This window comes from Carassius auratus, chromosome 36, assembly GCF_003368295.1.
Source record: "Carassius auratus strain Wakin chromosome 36, ASM336829v1, whole genome shotgun sequence".
NCBI lineage: Eukaryota > Metazoa > Chordata > Actinopteri > Cypriniformes > Cyprinidae > Carassius > Carassius auratus.
The window spans coordinates 1,598,505-1,617,980 of NC_039278.1; the positions used below are offsets into that span (position 1 = coordinate 1,598,505).

The 19,476-nt window shown below is 39.2% G+C and overlaps 1 protein-coding gene across 1 annotated transcript; it reads left to right on the top strand.

Moving 5' to 3' along the window:
* The first annotated feature begins 11,060 nt into the window (after nucleotides 1-11,060).
* On the top strand, nucleotides 11,061-18,828 carry LOC113054924 (leucine-rich repeat flightless-interacting protein 2-like). The gene is made up of 6 exons (XM_026220728.1): nucleotides 11,061-11,401; nucleotides 12,101-12,181; nucleotides 14,002-14,037; nucleotides 15,087-15,236; nucleotides 15,378-15,461; nucleotides 17,641-18,828. Exons 1-6 carry the CDS (start codon nucleotides 11,303-11,305, stop codon nucleotides 17,884-17,886), a joined length of 696 nt encoding a protein of 231 aa, XP_026076513.1. The 5' UTR covers nucleotides 11,061-11,302; the 3' UTR covers nucleotides 17,887-18,828.
* The last annotated feature ends 648 nt before the right edge of the window (nucleotides 18,829-19,476 follow it).

Genomic DNA, 19,476 nt, shown 5'->3' on the forward strand with positions numbered 1-19,476 from the left:
TGTGCTGCTTGGTTTCACAACTGAGAGACTAGAGAGAAAAGAGCTGTTCATTTATAGATGCCTGTATGTCAAACAAATGAAGAGAAAGCAGTTCACGGTTTTGGTGCTACTGAGTTTGAAATATGTGGTTTTTGTCAGTTTCTTGAATGTAGCATTAAGGACCACTGCAGACCCGCCGGCTTTGGTCTCACGCTACAATCTCACTGATACTTAATAATCATACAGCGAAAGATGCCATTTTAGGAGGCCACACCCTTATTTTAACATTATTGTTGATATGAGTGTGAAATTCTGAGCAACCATATATATATTATAATAATATCGGACTTGAAATATCTGCTGAAGAAACTGCATTCAGTATGAAAAAAAAAATCACAATAGTTCTATATTGAATACTTAATACTTTGTTTGGAGTAAACTTTCAAGGTAACTGCATTTGCTGTGTTCTTAAAAACATTTAGGTTGCTGATTATAATGTCTTTATTTTAATAACAATGCACAAAAACTGCACTTTCTGTCTTGTAATTCAGTCCATGGTAATTCCTCAAGATCTTGTTTTAACAGCTCGTTTTCTCTGCAGGCTAGTGCTAGTTGTGCTATTTGTGCTATTCTAGTAAAACAAAGGCTGACAGACACAAGGCAACAATGTGTTTGCATTTACATTTACATTTAATCATTTAGCAGACGCTTTTATCCAAAGCGACTTACAAATGAGAACAATAGAAGCAGTCAGATCAACAAGAGAACAACAACAGTATACAAGTGCCATGACAAGTCTCAGTTAGTCTAGTATAGAACGCATAGCCAGGTTTAATATATATATATATATATATATATATATATATATATATATATATATAAATGAAAAGACAAGAAAAGGAAAAAGTGCTAGTATTAGTAGGTTAAGTGTTTGGTCTGACATTTCCAACAGCAGCTACTCTGAGCCTCTGCAAGTCAGTGTGTGCTTTGAAGCCGTGATCCTGGGAAATGAGCAGGTGGAAGCATGGGATCCACACTAGCAGTCGGGTCTGTGTATAATCTGGCAAACTGTTTACCAATCACGTTTCCCAATCGGCAAAGCAAACTGTGGAACATGCCACCTACCAACACTTGATGGGTAACTCGCAAAGCACAATGTTCATTTGTTGTTGGAAACAATTAGGGGTGACCCCAAATAGTCGACGATTCGATGCTTCAATTCGAGGAGCCTGATTGGACTACCAATCTCACAGTCGAATATTCGCGGGGTGTTATTGATTATGCCTATTATGATGAAGCCATGAATAAGAATCTGAAAAGAAAGAAGCTTCAAATAATATTTTAAAGTGCATGAATAAATCCAACCACCCCTATAGATTTATGTTTCACTTTCCATAATCCGTCACGGAGAGAGGAGCATCTTGGTGACAGGGATTTAAAACTTGACCAAGACTGAAACTGACACAGGCACAGACCGGATTTTTTTAGAACAGGTAGGATACAAGGGATTTCAAAACATTTCAGCCGGTGGATGTATATCATGTGCAACCCCCTAGAGTTTTACACTGTTCTATACTTACTCAATGCAGTACCATAGTTTCCCTGTAGGGGTCGCTGTATGTTTTTGTTAACTGAGAGGTAGAGATTAGGAGAAGAAGAGTCTTTGCAGCTGGTACGCTCCAGGCGGAAAGGAAGTCGACCGGAAGTTGCAGATGTGGTGTAATTGGTGCTTCCAGAATTGGTCACGCCCGAGAGTAACCCAAAGTTTTGAGTAAATTGCTTCAATGTAGTAGGCTACTACGCGGATATCTCTTCAGCACACAGTGCGAGCAGGGCAAAAAAAAAATATATATAGACGGTTTCATCGGTCGCACGCGCCTGGACCTAAGTTAACTTCCGGTCTGTGTTGTGTATATCGGTCTGGCTGCAGTGCCATCTACAAACGCAGTTAAAGGCAAGGTGATGAGTAGACTGAAGTTGGGCTCAGGTGGTTGTGCTGCGGGATGTTTCCCATACATTTATTTATTTTTGGAGACAATTTTTAAACTGATCGATTTTCAAAAAGGCTTCGTTAAATAAACATGAGTAACGTAACGTTACATAACACACTGCACGTTTAATAATAATAACTCCTTACATTTATGTTTAAATATCAAAACGAGGCACGGGTGTTTTTATATCGCTGTATTTCTGAAGTAGGACTTGCATGTTATATGCCTGATAAAGCAGCGTGTGAGCGTACCAGCTCTGCTTTGTTTACAGCTGTTACTGGGGAAACCTCTATTTCTAGCGCTTTATGTCTATGCTTTAAAACATCTCCTGCTGGCAAATAATGAATTAGCATTTTCATTAAGTCTGCCTGATCCACACAGAAAACACATTTTGTTTGTTATCAAAAAATATCTACTCTAGAGGGACTTGGCTGTTGTTATTGATTCTATTTGGAGTCTACCGGAAGTTAAGTTAGGTCCACAAAAGCGCTCACGCGCATTAACGTTTGTTTATGTTGATGCCGTTGAAACCGTCTATATTTATTTATTTATTTTTTTAGGTCAAGTAGTCAAAATAGATGAGTTTTCAGCAGTTGCTTGAACATTTTCAGGGATTCCACTTTCTGGAAAAGGGTGGGAAGCTCATTCCACCAGCCAGGAACAGTGAACAAGAATGTTCTGGAAAGTGATTTTGAGCCTCTCTGTGATGGTACCGTGAGGTGTTGCTCACTAGTGGATCTTAGACTTCTGGAGGGGATGTAGATTCGTAACAGTGAGTGGAAGTAGGGTGGTGCTGAGCCTGTGGCTGTTCTATATGCTAGCATCAGTGTCTTGAACTTGATGCGAGCCACAACTGGTAACCGGTGCAAGGAGATAAAGAGAGGTGTAACATGGGCTCTTTTGGGTTCGTTGAAGACCAGTCGTGCCGCTGCATTCTGAATAATTTTTAGAGGTTTGATTGTGCTTGATGGAAGTCCAGCCAGAAGTAGTTTAGCCTAGAAATGACAAGTGCCTAGACCAGAGGTTGTGCAGCATGCTCCATTAGAAAGGGGCTGATCTTTCTGATGTTGTACAATGCAAACCTGCAAGATCGAGCAGTCTTTGCAATGTGGTCTTTGAAGGTCAGCTGATCATCAAATGTCACACCAAGGTTTCTGACTGAAGTTGATGGGGTAATTGTAGAAGAGCCTAGTTGGATGGAGAAATCACACTTTACAGTTGGAGTGGCAGGGAAGACAAGAAGCTTAGTCTTTGCTAGGTTAAGCTGTAGGTGATATTCTTTCATCCATGCCGAGATGTCCTCCAGGCAGCCTGAGATCTGTGCAGCTACTGTTGGATCATCTGGTTGAAACGAAAGACAGAGCTTTGTGTCATCAGCATAGAAATGGTTGAAGAAGCTATGTGTCTGTATGATGGGAACCAGTGATGTCTTGTATAAGAGGAGAGGTCCAAGAACTGATCCCTGAGGAACCCCAGTCAAGTCAAGTCAAGTCAAGTCAGGGGATCTGTATCTGGGCTTTAGTTGTCCTGGTCTCCGCTGTCTTTCAGGGATGTAGAGGTCCTTTCTAGGTGCTGATCCACCATCTGGTCTGGATACGTACTGGATCCGGGTGACTGCAGTGACCCTCTGATCTGGACACAGACTGGATCTGGTGGCTACGGTGACCTCGGAATAAGAGAGAAACAGACTAATATTAGCGTAGATGCCATTCTTCTAATGATGCAGCAAGTACATCGGGTGTTATGGGAAGTGTTTCCGGTTCCGGTTTACCTAATTAATGCAGCCTAAAAATCTTTTAACAGATTTGGATATTATAAGCATATTAGGCAAGGCAAGTTTATTTACATAGCACATTTCGTACACAAAGAAAGTAAAATAATCATAAAGAAAAATAAAAATAAAACAAACAATTTTAAAACTTTTAAAATGATTAAAACGTTTACTTAAATCAAATCAATTTAAAAACAGTTAGAAAATGATTTTATTGTAAAAAAAAAACAGTGAAAATATAGTGCAATCAGTTCGGACATAGCACAGTGCTCATTCAATAAATGCACAGCTAAAAAGACGCGTTTTGAGTTTAGATTTAAATGTGACTAGTATTTTAGCACATCTGATCTCTTTTGGAGCTGATTCCAACTGTGGGCAGCATAGTAACTAAAGGCATATTAGTATGTTATGTGTAAGCCAGTTTAAAGAGATGGGTCAATTGGCAAGTTGATGTGATTTGGATACCCCCCCCCCCCTTCCCAAGCCACCCTGAAAGACCTATCAGTAAGATAGGATTCAAACCAGCAAAGTGGAATCTCTGTGATGCCCAGTGATGAGAGGGCAGACAGCAGGATCTGATGATTGATAGTGTCAAAAGCAGCAGATAGATCCAGCAGAATAGGAACTGATGATTTGGAATCAGCTTTTGCATTCCGCAGTGCTTCCGTGACTGACAGTAGCACGGGCTTCATTGAATGGCCACTCCTGAAACCTGACTGGTTAGCATCCAGTTTGTTGTTCTGTGAGAGAAACAATGATATCTGTTTGAAGGTTTTCGTTGTGAATGGAAGGAGAGTGACAGCTCTGTGGCTATCTGTAAGTGAAGTGTTTAATGTAGGTTTATTGAGCAGTGGGGTTTCCCAAGCCTGCTTGAATGATGTGGGGAAGATGCCTGTGAGGAGAGATGTGTTGATGATGTGTTTTAGTGCTGGTAGAAGTGTTGGAGAGATTGCTTGGAGGAGGTGTGAGGGGATTGGGTCTAGAGGAGATGTTGTAGGAGGGCTGGAGAGGAGAAGTTTTGATATTTCTGCCTCAGTGAGGGGACAGAAGGAGAAGATGGGAGTTTTAGCAGTGGGTGTGGTTGGTATGAAGTACTGTGTGTATGGGGCTGAGAATGGACCACTGATAGTTTTAGTTTTGTCTGTGAAGAATGTGGCGAAATCATTGGCTGTTATAGAAGTGGTGGGAGGTGGTGGAGGGGGACAGAGGAGAGAAGTTTTGTTGTGGAAGTATGAAGATTTGGCAGTATGGACTTCAGCAGATAAAGATGAAAGCAAAGACTGATACATACTCAGGTCTGATGGACCTTTTGATTTGCACCATTTTCTCTCTGCTGCCCTGATATTCACGAAGAAGGTCGGATAACCAGGGGTTAGAAGGGGCAGCCCGTGCTGGCCTGGCGGGGAGAGGCAATATTCTTGATCATCCTCCACAGGCATATCTGTCAGGATATTACAATCAGCTGCCAAAACTCTGAGAGCAAACACTCTACAGAGAAATGTTGCTTCTCAGCAAACCCTCATATTGCCCCTTAAGTTTTCCACTAGATGATGACATTGTATCACAAATGAACGAATGGCCACTGAGCGACTCAATAATTCTTGGGGGACTCGGAGTCATATAATTCGAATGGTTGATTCGCACTTTAATAAAAAGGGACAGACTTCGGTTTGCCAGAAAACCCCTGCATTTCAGCAGAGCATTGACGGAATTAGGAATAGACAACTGCCCGTGGCATTATCTTGCCATGGGCACGATCAGATTTTTTACTGCTCACTTGCATGGAACCTCAGAATCATGTCACGTTGTAGGTCAGTCAGCCTGGTCAGGACTTGGACACATAGGTGGAGGGTGAACCACCTCCAGGTTAAGGCTTATGTTTAGCCTAATAACTACACACATTACAAACAAGTCTTTTGAGGCAACTAGCAGATACAAGTGTCATGTAATAAAATAATTTAAATACTACTGAATTTGTATTTAAAATTATCACAATTTAATAATAATTAAAAATAAGTTATGTTTCAATTTCCACTGTTACCCAAACAGTGAATAATTATATACAGAAATCGAACAAAGAACATTTACATTATATAGAAAATTATCACTGACTTCAGTGTATTACAATGTGTCTACAATGTGAAATGAATCTCGTACGTACATCTGAACTTTGTTGTTGAGAGAACTGATGAGAGAATTAGCAAAAGAGAAGAATTCAGTCATCGAAACTCAACAAAATTCTGGCATTTTAGCGATGACTCATATGCACATCTCTGATTGGCCACTGCATTCATAAGCTCAACAGAATCATTTGTGATTGGTTATAATGTGCTCCACTATTAAAAAAAAAAATAAAAAAAATAAATAAAATAATTTCACTCAAGTCGGTTTCACTAAGGTGACTTAATTAGGAAGAGTGGGAAGGTAAACCATCAGGAGCCCAATTTCGCATTAGCATACAGGTGACAGTTGACCATGCAGAGCATCAGGGAGAAGTTGGAGCATGGGGAGTTTTTAAAAGTTCCCAACGCTTCGGGAAAAACTGCATTTTGAAAGAATTTGGATTTTATTACCATTTGATCATGAGCTTGATTGGTCATGTGCTGTGCTTGCCATCTCCTCATTAGACACGCCTTTAAAGGTTCTTCGTGATTCCATGTTTTAAACTTTAGTTAGTGTGTAATGTTGTTATTAGAGTATAAATAATATCTGTAAAATTCTAAAGCTCAAAGTTCAATGCCAAGCGAGATATTTGATTTAACAGAATTCCCCTACAAAAAAACACCCGTTTGGACAACATCCCTCTAGCTGTTATTTTCATCTCTGAGTTCAATCATCTTTGTTTGGGCTTCCCAGGGATGCTGTACTTAGAGATCAATGGTTACAATTTATGTTTAAATCCGTTCCGGAAAATTATAAACCACATGTAAAACTATGTGCAGCACACTGAGTACAACTTCCTCAATCTCAATCAGTTTAATGCCGGATTCGCACAAAGATTATTCCTGAAAGATGGAGCAGTTCCCTCTTTGTCTGGAGAAGGTGTTGTTTATGGATCACAACCGGTAAGTGTATTTTATTATTTAAGTTGGTGCGTTTAACAGTTTCTGTATCTTACTACACAAAGGGCAACGCTGTTTAGCTTTGTTAACTAGATGTTAGGGCTGTGCAAAAAATCAAATGCGTTTTTAATGCGCATCTCATCAGTAAAAGCGCTCCTGTGATTATAAATACATCTCCAGCACATGCTCCTGCAGACTTGCTTCTCAAAACTAGTCCAATCACGTTTCAAGGAGGGCCGCGTGCTCAGCTGGTGTCGAATCACAACACAGGAACCGCTGGCCCAATCAGAACTCGTTACGTATTTCTGAAGGAGGGACTTCATAGAACAAGGAAGTCATCACCGTTTTTATGACAGTGAAAACAGCGGTACACAGATAGGTGAATTGTGTGAAAAATACTGTGTTGTTTTTACACATGAAACATGAACACATGTTAGATTGCACACTGTAAACACAATCAAAGCTTCAAAAAAGCGCGTAAAATGGGACCTTTAAGAAATGCATCTATACAGATTATGATTATAATATAAGAGTTTTTGTTTTTCGACATGTTTTATTTCGTTAAGTCCTAAGTAAGCTGCTTCTGTGTGGCATGTATTCACTGAGTTTCGGTTCATTTTTGTGAAGCACTCCTGTTCAAGACCAGACGGCAAAAAGCACATCAGGTTTGTTTTCTTTATTTTATAAAAGCACAGCGTTTTGTTGATATTGTGAGTAGACAAAAATAAAAGTAGACCCTTTACAGTTATGAATGATGAATTACTCTTACCTTATGAGCAAAAATGACAGCGTATCCACGGAAAACATGCAAGTGATCATGCTGGTGACACCATGTCCTGCAAAGTGTGCATAGCTTCACTCTCTGCACAAACTATTGCATATAGCACACATGTATCGAATTTATCTATGTTTAACGTTTAAACATTGTTGTATGCTTTAACTGTTTTAGTACATCTATAGATTTTATTTTAGACAAGTCGTGATGATTTGAGAAGGCTAAATTTATCAAACATGATCTGATCATTGTCTCCTGCTGGCCACTTTGTCATTACTTTAAAAAACAAAAACTTATATTTATTGAACAAAAAATGCTCCAAAATAATTTTTGTTCGAAATTAACATAATATAATCACTTTGCCATTACATACAAACCTGAAAGATTTTTAATCGCTGAGTAGTATAAGTTGTTTTGGGTAATTCTGATAATCTGCCACGGGCCGGGCTCGGGTCTAAATCTTACGCCTGTGCAGGGCTCAAACAGTGTTCCTTTGTCTGACCAACAAGCTTATATAAACATACAGTAAATGTAATCTTGTTATATAATGTCATTTTCATTCAATCATTGTCATTTTTTCACTTTATTATTTTTTTGAGTACAGTTGTGTTTACAGTTTATGTATTTTTATTAATTTGCCTGAATTTTTAATAACAATACTATACTGTATACAGTTAGGACCATATATATTTGGACACAGGCACATTGTTTTATTATTTTAGCTGTTGACTAAAACATCAATGTACAGTTATATAATGAATATAGGCTTAAAGTGCACACACTGTGCTTTAATTTAAGGGTATTCTCATCACAGTCAGAGGAAATGTTAAGGAATTACAGCTCTTTCATATGTGCCTCCCCCTTCTTCAAAGGACCATAAGTAATTGGACAGCTGACTCAAAAGCTGTTTTATGGACAGATGTTGGCTATTCCTTCTCTTTTTACATCAATTAAGCAGGTACAAGTTCTGGAGTTGATTCTAAAGCTGTGTCCAAATTCAGGGTCTGCATCCTCCTTAGGATCCTTCCTACCCGGTTGAAGAGGATGGGTCCTCCGAAGACCGGAAGTCGGTGTTTGTGAATTTGGACACAGCTTAAGTGTGCCATTTACATCACATCACAACCCAAATCAGGTGGTCAAAGGATCTCTCCATACTAGTGAAATAGACAGTAGTTAGGCTTCAGAAACAAAACAGATCCATAAGAAAGACAACAGGAACGTTGGTGATTGGCAGTACAGATAACAGGATGTGCATCGTCACGAATTCTTATCATTTACATGTTTTTAAGCCTTGCCCATTTAAACACTCAAAAGAGTGTAAAGCATTCAAACACAAGACGGGTGAACACTGAAATTTGCCTCTTCTTGCTCTTGTAACGACAAACTGATACAAAATCATGTTAAAATACCTGTCTTGGAGATTATCCTCCAAAAATCTGTAGGTTATGTCCAAAGTGAAAGTAAACAGTGGAGAAAGAAATCAGATGTGTTTCATTATAATGGATGCATTGTCTCTTAAAGTCAACACACTTAATTTACTATCTGCTGTCGGTGTCTTTAATGTTAATCCAAGAAATTAAAAGAAAGAAATTACTCACTGCTCTTGAAAAGAATGAATCCATCCAAACTATGATTTGATAAAAAATTATTCTGACACCAGAAGTAATATATATATATATATATATATATATATATATATATATATATATATATATATATATATATATTAATTAATTAATTTTATTTTTTTACTAGTGGGTGCAGATAGTTCACTTATGTGAGTCAGCAAAATAAAATAAACTGACATATTATACCCAAAAAATTCTTTATACAGTGGACCACCAGTAAATTATTTAAAAAACAATTGGACCAAAAATTATTCAGACACTTTGACCTGACCATGTTTTGCTTAAAGGGTTAGTTCACCCAAATAGCAAATCTATATCATTAATAACTCACCCTTATGCTGTTCCAAACCTGTGAGTCCTCCGTTTATCTTCTGAACACAGTTTAAGATATTTTAGATTTAGTCCGAGAGCTCTCAGTCCCTCCATTGAAGCTGTGTGTACGGTCTACTGTCCATGTCCAGAAAGGTAAGAAAAACATCATCAAAGTAGTCCATGTGACATCAGAGGGTCAGTTAGAATATTCTGAAGCACCAAAAATACATTTTGGTCCAAAAATAGCAAAAACTATGACTTTATTCAGCATTGTCTTCTCTTCCGTGTCTGTTGTGAGAGAGTTCAAAACAAATCAGTTTGTGATATCCGGTTCATGAACGAATCATTCGATGTAACCGGATCTTCTTGAACCAGTTCACCAAATCAAACTGAATCGTTTTAAATGGTTCGCGTCTCCAAACCCATTAATCCACAAATGACTTAAACTGTTAACTTTTTTAATGTGTCTGACACTCCCTCTGAGTTCAAACAAACCAATATCCCGGAGTAATGCATTGACTCAAACAGTACACTGACTGAACTGCTGTGAAGATGAACACCGAGCCGAGCCAGATGGAGCCTGGATACTTTCAAACTTTAAAAAATGTAAACATTGTGTAAATATCACAAATAAATAAACAAAATGAACATACAAATGAAACACTTTCAAACAGGGCCCACTGTACAGCCTGCACCGGGGCCATGTATAAGGTATAAATGTGGAATATTCTGCGATGGCCGAGTCCGCTCATTCTACTCTACCTACGCACTTATGACTTCAGGGGTTCTAGACCCATTATTTCCTAGTGCCAAAAAAGATGGCACTCTGCATCCCATTTTGGATCTCAGAGTGCTGAACAAAAATACAAGACCTTATGAATGTGGAAAAACCTTTTCCATTATTAAGGGGTGGTGCCTTACCTGGCTCTGGGCATGTACTCTTGTCCATCAGACCAGACTTGGTGCAACTGGACACTTCTTCAGAAGTCAGAACGGATGCCCTTCCCATATTTGTATCTCTCCACTCAGTGGTTCAAAGAACCAGGTTTACAAAGTAACCTATTTTTTTGCATGGTGTAGCACGGGGGGGAAATAGTTTAGTTCTATCCCTGCTCCAACACGAATACCACATCATTTTTAAATAAGCATGAATGACTCGAATGGGGGGTACTACCTCCCTGAAATGAGATTTTGTAGGGTGGGATGTCTGTATCATTGTTTTTCATTATATCATAGAAACATGGTGGAAGTTATCTACAAATACTGAAGCAGCCAACTTTGCAGAACACTGTTCCTGCAAGCATGATTTCACCAAGTACAACATGGAACAACATTGTTGATCCTGGAACAACATTCCAATCAACCAATCAGAATTGAGATATAGTTTCAGAAAATATTTGTTTTAAGCTTACAACCAGAGTTACGTGCTTCTACATGCTTGCTAATCAGATATCATTTCCCACTGATTTTAGGAATAAATTATGGCTAGGGGTAGTTTTAGGGGAAGGTATTGGTCTAAGTCTATATTGTTGGACAATAATGTTGATCCATAATCATCAGAAGATGTTGATCCAAGAATATGTCTTGGTAAAATCACGGCGACTGGATAAGGTAACCTCATACAGAATGAAAGTGGATAGCAAAATAGCCCCGCCCACTCGAGAGTCTCCACGCCCCGCCCACCGCGCGGCAGAACCCGCTCGCTCCGGTAGAGAACTCTTCCAAGACACGGACTGCTCTAACGTTCTCTCTGGAGCATTTCAGGAGTTCTTACACATGGGAAGATGCATTCGGGCATCCCTGATAAAGCGGGCTCGCAGAGGAAACGGACGCTGTCCCGGGGAATGAGCGAGGACGAGTCTCTGCAGCACATCATCAGAGACGTGAGTGTGAATCCTCAGAGTCCGGATCGTGATTCGAGACGCTTTCAGCAGCTCATGTCATCCCGCTCCTCTTATGAATAAAGCCTCGATAATAACAATAATGCTCTCTCTCAGCATCAGGGGGTGACAGACCATGAAACACGCATCTTTTATTATGAACGAACATTTAGGTGATCATTAGAAACAGATTTATTGTAATTCTACATAAATAAAGGCTTCGTGTGATGTGCGTATGGATGCTGAATCTCGCGATAAAACACGATTTAAAGATGTTGTAAATATTTTCCTCTTCAAGCACAGAAGTGGTGAGCAATGGATTTAAATAGCCTATTTAAAAATGAGTCAATTTTTATCTTATCTGGAAGCAGATATTACAGTATGTTACAGTCTCGTTTCCCTTGAAAATGAAAAATGAAATCCCTTCATTATTCACAACTGAATATACTGTATTACTGTGAGTGTGTGTGAGTGTGTGTGTGTGTGTGTGTGTGTGTATATATATATATATGTGAGGAGCTGTTGTAACTATGAGGTAAAACAGACTTTAAAGTCACACATTTTACCATGTTTTAGTTAAAAATGATCATTTAAATTAAATTTTGTGGCAAATAACGTAAATGGCATGGACATCCAATTGAATACTTCGATTTATTTATTGTTTTATGTAATAAATAATGCTGTTGTTGTTTTGTCTTGCAGGCAGAAGAATCGAGCAGACACCTGTCACGCAGCGATAGCAGATATGGATCATTAATACGAGGACAAAGACAAGAAAGCAATGTTAGTAAAGTGGAGCAGAACATCACTCCCTCAGTGTGACTAAAGCAGTAGTTAGACCAGAAGTTAACATTAGTTCCAAGGGCGTAACTTTGGGTCTACCATTGGGGGGGTTAAACTTGCGGCATATTTATTAATTAATTAATTTATTGAATAATTTTCTTGTGTAAAAGGTAACATGCTAATTTGCATAATTTAATTATTTGCATGAAATAAGACTCAAAAGTAGATTAAAAAAATAATAATAATTGTGTTTGCATTTAGCCTCTGATAACATCAAATTCAGAAACTGAGAAAATACACGTGTGGACTGACGTTAACCTTAGTTGTGCTTTGATTCATTTTGTCACTTTGCAAACTCCATGCAAAAAAAAAAAAATATATATATATATATATATATATTATAATCATCTCAAATTGAACCGGAGGTGGTAAATTCCTAATAATAATTTAACGTTACGTAATTTTTTTGGTATTTTAATAAGATAGATACCTAAAATACGTTGCGCATACAACTCAATTAACGCGATCATTATAAAGGTGTTTGAACAACAAAACACATCCACTTGCACATATTTGACAATCGGAATATCAGATATATCCTGCTATAGCTAACAAATTTGTGAAATTAGAATAAAAAAGGAAATAAAAGCAGATCATCAGTCATCAGCGCTGACAAGCAATGAATGATTCGTCTCCATGGGAACCATAAAGCGATACTAAGATCAATAACGGTCGCCTTGAAAAACTTAAACTTACGTGTGAAAAGGTTAAGTAAGGCTTACATTTAAATGTGTCTTTGTTTTGTTTTGAGTGTATGGTCAATAAATAAAGTAATTAGAAAAAAGTGGGCACAAAACATGTTTGTCATGTATCTACTCCCCACACTTTGAGAAACGCTCAGCTAACTTAACAGCCAATTTAGCGGGGTACCTCCGTTTGGTCAGGATTTTCTTTTCTTTTCTTTTTTTTTTTTTTGGCTGGTGTCGGCAAACAATGAAAAATTGTTGTCTGGCTGCCTTTCAGTGTCCTTTTCATCTTTCCATCAGCTTTCCACCCATTCATCCCAGGGACTGCGCAAAATAGTGAACAAACTTGGTAGAGAAAGCCGGTTGGATAATACCAAGTAGTCGGTGCGGGGGCGGGGGGTACATTACAGATTATTTAAAATATGATACTATCTTTCTTGCTGGCAAATGAAATTAATAAAGAAAACGAACAAAAGTATTTATTCTGAATATTTCATATTATTTTAATCTGAATGGTTTGATGATATTGAGGGGGTTATATTAGTTGGATCTGATTTTTGGAGGGGGTCATGACCCCCCTAACCCCCCTGCAAATTACGCGCATGATTAGTTCATCTGAGATCAGGATGAGTTTGTTTCTTCATCAGGTTTGGAGAAATGTAGCACTGCATCAGTGTCTCATCAATGGATGCTCTGCAGTGAATGGGTGCCGTCAGAATGAGAGTCTGATAAAAACATCACAATAATCCACAGCACTCCAGTCCATCAGTGAACATCTGGAGAAGACAAAACCTGAAACAAATCCAGCATTTTCATCATCACGTTATTGATTTTAACTCTTGCTTCTGGCTGAAAGTCCCCTGTCCATTATACTGCAGTCTCCAGTGAAATATTCATAATGTTTTAGGTTATTGTGATAGTTTTTTTTTTCTTTTCCCCCCTACAAAATCAGTTTCTTTAACTCTGTCTTACAGAACTGTATTTGCTGAATAGGATGCACTAAGGTCAAATCAGTTTTGTTAAAAGACCTACCAGAAACATTTTGTTGTAATGAATTTTTTTTTTTTTTTTTAGAGTGAAGATGATCTTCATTCTGAAAACCTGGAAACTGTAAGTTTTTAATACCCTTTCTGCCAAATTGTATGTTTAACTCTTATGAATAACATAAGATGATGTGATGGGCAATCCATGCTAACTGCAGTCGTCAGTGCTGTAAGATTCAGAGTCCTCACAGTGAGATGAGACACATGAATCTGGACGGTCTGAGGTGATGAGGTGACTCATGAGGTGAGTCTAAGGGCATCTCCAGTCTTCCAGTGGGCGGGGCAGGCAGTAATCTTCTGGAGGCGGGGTTTAACATAATTAGCAATTAGATTAATTAGTAAACATAATTAGAGTCTGTTTAGTTCAGTACTGTCACATGTTCCTTTGATTTGTGACAATACAGCAGTTATTTCTTATAGACCTAAGGCCAATGATAACTCATGTTACCCATGAACTAAAGGTTGTTTAGAAACTGTATTGTTGAAGCATCTACCTAATATGACATGTTGTAAGTGAATTGTACATCTGTATATTTGTAAAGCTGTGATTTGTAGAGAGGACTGCAAAATCATGTGTGATTGGTGGACTAACATGGCATCCTCTGTAGATCTGAATGCACTGCTCTTGTCCAGAATAACCTGAAACAACTGTGGCATTGCTTGTGTGCTGATAATGACAGGTCAGACTGTTGGGAGCATATGTAGGAAGTCACTTTTAAAAACAAAACAGAAAGCACACATACATGGATAGAGAAACGTGTTACAAAATAAAAACTGTAGATGTAAAGGTGCTCTATGCAGGATTTTTGGTCACTTTGTAAACACACCAGTCAAACTTGGCTCCTCCTCACACCACGCCCCCTGCCTCTGACATCATCCCATCAGCAGCATCACATGAGACAGTGACTCGAGAGCAACGATACACACACTGGCCAAACAACACAAATGAATCCCAGTGAACAAGTTTGATTGCACTTTAGCATAGGGAACAGATATTCATGTATGGTCTCTGAACTGAAGTGTTAGCGTAAGCTTTTAAAGCATCTCCTCTCTCTTCCATACACACTCTGAGACTTTCTGAAGCAGATTGTTCTTCTCATTATGGACTCTGTGCAGATGGAGGTGAGAGCCAGCTACGAGGACTGTCTGCTGGAGGTGCGCACCCTGGAGGCTCTTCTGTTCCAGGTGGACTGTCTTCAGGACGCCCTCGAGAGCACGGAGGAGATGCTCGCTGAGACACAGAGAGACAACCACAGTCTCACCATGGTACTGTGAGCTGCAACAAACAGAGAGATATCAGACTGACGTAATGATAGATGTCTGTTTCAGGTGTACGTGAGAAAACATCTGTACAAGATGTCTGTGGACTGAGTGATGGATTCATTCTCTCTTTCTGTTTGACCGCAGGAACTGGAGCGAGAACGAGCGAGGAGGAGGACGTCGGAGGACATCATTGCCTCATTAAAGCGGGAGCTGGAGAGGTCACGAGAGGTGAGGAGAGGCTGAGCTTACATTATCACATTCAGAAGAGAACAGAAACTGCTGCAGAGAGCCAGTTTCTGTGTGCTTATGTAATCATATTTGGAGAACAGCGAGTCTGTTCACTTCCTTGCCATTTAATTTATGCTTCATCATTAATCATGAGACTAAAACATGAGTTGACAAAGACTTTCATTCTGGCTCCTCAGTGGACGTTTTTTGAACATTTGACAAAGATATTAAATTGACATCTTTTGACATCTTTTCGTCTCTGCTCAGTGTGGAGGGGCTGTTGATTGAGGAAAGCTGCCCCCCCCTTCTGGGGTCCATTTAATAGTTTTGTTGTCTAGGACAGTTCCCTCCACTTCCCTGCCATGCTCCACCCACACAGCCCTGGGAAAGTGAAATCACATTCATAGCATGTTTCCACACTATGAAACTCAATTAATTATATATATTGGGATGTCAGTACACATCATTAGTGATCCCACACAACACGGAGTACAGGTGCATCTCAGTAAATTAGAAAGTTGTGGAAAAGTTCATTTCAGTAATTCAACTCAAACTGTGAAACTTTTGTATTAAATAAATTGAACACACACAGACTGAAGTAGTTTAAGTCTTTGGTTCTTTTAATTGTGATGATTTTGACTCACATTTAACAAAAACCCACCAATTCAGAAAATCAGCTAATCAACTCAAAATACCTTCAAAGTAAGTTCCCTGAGCCTTCAAAATGGTCTCTCAGTTTGGTTCACTAGGATACACAATTATGGGGAAGAGAGCTGATCTGACAGTTGTCCAGAAGACAATCATTGACACCCTTCACGAGGAGGATAAGCCACAAACATTCATTGCCAAAGAAGCTGTTCACAGAGTGCTGTATCCAAGCATGTTAACAGAAAGTTGAGGGGAAGGAAAAAGTGTGGAAGAAAAAGGTGCACAACCAACCGAGAGAATCACAGCCTTATGAGGATTGTCAAGCAAAATCAGTTCAAGAATATGAGTGAACTTGACAAGGAATGGACTGAGACTGGGGTCAAGGCATCAAGAGCCACCACACACAGACGTGTCAAGAGATTTGGCTGCAGTTGTGTTTTTTGTTTCAAAGTCGCTGCACCCGTTTACCAAGAAAACTTGGAGCACTTCATGCTTCCTTCTGCTGAGCAGCTTTCTGAAGATGCTGATTTCATTTTCCAGCAGGATTTGGCACCTGCCCACACTGCCAAAGCACCAAAAGTTGGTTAAATGACCATGGTGTTGGTCACCAGACCTAAACCCCAGAGAGAATCTATGAGCTATTGTCAAGAGGAAGATGAGAAACAAGAGACCAGACAATGAGCTGAAGATCACTGTCAAAGAAACCTGGGCTTCCAGACCACCTCAGCAGAGCCACAAACTGATCACCTCCATGATCACCTCCAGAAGCCCAACAATTCATTTTTTTTTGTCTTAAGTATTTTGATTTGTTGAGATAGTGAATTGGTGGGTTTTTGTTAAATGTGAGTCAGTATCATCACAATTAAAAGAACCAAAGACTTAAACTACTTCAGTCTGTGTGTGTTAAATTTATTTAATACACAGCTTTCACAATTTGAGCTGAATTACTGAAATAAATGAACTTTTCCATGACGTTCTAATATATTGAGATGCACCTGTATATTGAAGTAAAAGGTATTGTTGAGAGCATATCTCAGTTCTGTTGAACAGCTGAACCAGTGTTACTCCTGAATCAGAGTTATAGAGCAGCCTTGGCATGTGTTTCCAGGTCTTCCCGTTATATAACATCTCCCCTGCGCTGGAAAGCTTTTCCTTTTTCAGCACCACTTTAGCGGGTCAGAAACCCTGCGGTGTCAGCATGTTCATGGCTAATACTCATGCCTCATCTTCATGTGCTCCGGACAGTGAAGGAAACACCATGTTGTTTCAGCAGTTGATGGGAAAAACGATTCCTACCTTTATAGTCCACTAAAAAGTCCATTGAGATACCACTCCACCAACAACTAGACGGCTAACAACACAAACAAGCCGCTTTTACATTTCAGTGTGCATTTTGTATTTTTATTTAATGAGTTTCGACTTGTGATTTTTCTACTGTGTTTTGACTGATCAGCACATATCATTGAGAGAGCATGTTAGAGGAGTCCCGATGGGTTTGAGGTCTCAAGACTGAGTGTGTTATCCTCTGCAGGAGAGAGCTGGTGAGCGGCGTCAGTGGAGCGAGGGGACGCCCGTGCACTGGGACGAACACACACACACACACACTGCAGAGGATCTGAACACAAGCCTGTTTCTCAGTCTGAAGCACCAAGCTCAGAGCACAGAGGAGAACGATGAGAGCAGCGGATATGAAGACGCTCCGTCTGAGTTCTCTCCCACTCCACACACAGAAGAGGAGGGAGACTCCAAAAACACCGATTCTTGTGCTCTCTCTTAAATCACTCTTAAAGTGCTGATGAACCTAGATTTATTCATTCGTCTGCTAGGAGTTTGACACTTAAGCCAAGGTGGCTTCTTTTGAACAGCCTTTGCACAAGCTAACAGCTTTAAAATGAAGATTGCTTTGTTTTTCTCATCAGTACACAAAATGATTCAGGAAAGAAGGGATCTGCACCTTGTTTCTGTTGGTAAATTCAGTGTGGTTTTTTGTGTGTTGGACTTTGTTACATTTCTGTTCACCTTGCTATTACACAAGCAAGACGAGACACAAGGTAGTACTCGGTGTCTGTGTTTCAGCATTATTTTATCATATCGTATTAATAATCCAGTGACAACAATCACTTTAAGCTCAAAATGCAGTGAAGTGTTGTGTGAAAGCTGTTTTTTTCTGGATGACACTGTCCTAGCTGCAAACCAGCTGTGAACTAGACGCATGTGTTTAAAGCACAGGGGGTTACACCAGATATTATTCTTATTCGACTTGTTTTAAAGCAGCGGCATGTAGTTTTGTGACCCCTACACTTCAGTGAGTGTCTTCCATCTACTGTCATGAATACAGGAGCTGTTTCTGCAGTAAAACAATCCATCTTTCTGTGGAATATAGTTCCTCCCAGAACAGACGAGTGTGAAACTAACACGAGCCATGCCTTATTACATCAGTGTCCTGATATCTCAAGATATTTCTAATGACAAAACATCTGTTCTTCAGAGGACTCTTGTTCATATGAAATCTAATACTTATATATAACATTATTAACGGCTTTGCTTTAGATTCTTGTATTACTAAAGTTTAAACATTTTTTGTCATGTTTTATTTCAAAGTCCAGTTCTTGCTATTAAGAAACCATGACTTTTGCCTCAGTAAACGTTAGGTCTTGGGCAGGATTATGTAGAATATGGATGTGTTATTAATACGCATGCTGTTCTTATCTCTTCTTTCTTCCCCACGAGATCTTGATTCTCAGCTCATTTCTGATTCTTCCTGTTACTGTAACTGATGATTCAACACGAGATGTCTGTACTATTAAACTAAGGGGTTTTTATATTTGAAAGGGAAGGGTTCATAAAAAATGATTTGTGTGTTTGTAGTGTTTTTATTAAATATCTCTCAAAATGGATGTATTTTTTTAATGTTTCTGCAGCACCTGTGTGTTCAGCTGAATAATAAGAATTGTTCCGGTGTAGTGTATCTGAACAGATTCAGTTCTCACTCTTTCACTGCTATTTCAGCCTTCTCTGATGTTTAATATGAGTTCTCCAGTAGATGTAGTAGTTATCAGGCTTTAGTTGTAAGGATGTGAGTTATTACTCTCAGAGAGGATGCTGGGTCTCGTGTTGAAGAACACTGCTGTGATTACGTTCCTGGTCTGTAAAGGTTTCTCAGGATGGCATCTTTAACGGATGGACAGATGAAGCCCTGAAGCTTTAAGGCTTTATTCTGATCTGAATGATTGATACACTGCCAGCGGTGGACAGTAAATGAGTGACCGCAGGAGCACCTCATCCAAACAAATGCATCATTCTGATCCTCTGTTCATGTTGGTTTTGTGCTAAATAAAATGTTTTGAATGTTTCAATCTGTTAAGAG

Bases quoted from the DNA above. Each gene is read 5' to 3' on its own strand.
- LOC113054924 (XM_026220728.1), top strand. From the start codon at position 11,303: ATGCATTCGGGCATCCCTGATAAAGCGGGCTCGCAGAGGAAACGGACG. The intron at 12,182-14,001 runs GTTAGTAAAGTG...TTTTTTTTTTAG, and splicing joins GACAAAGACAAGAAAGCAAT to AGTGAAGATGATCTTCATTC. The intron at 14,038-15,086 runs GTAAGTTTTTAA...GACTCTGTGCAG, and splicing joins ATTCTGAAAACCTGGAAACT to ATGGAGGTGAGAGCCAGCTA.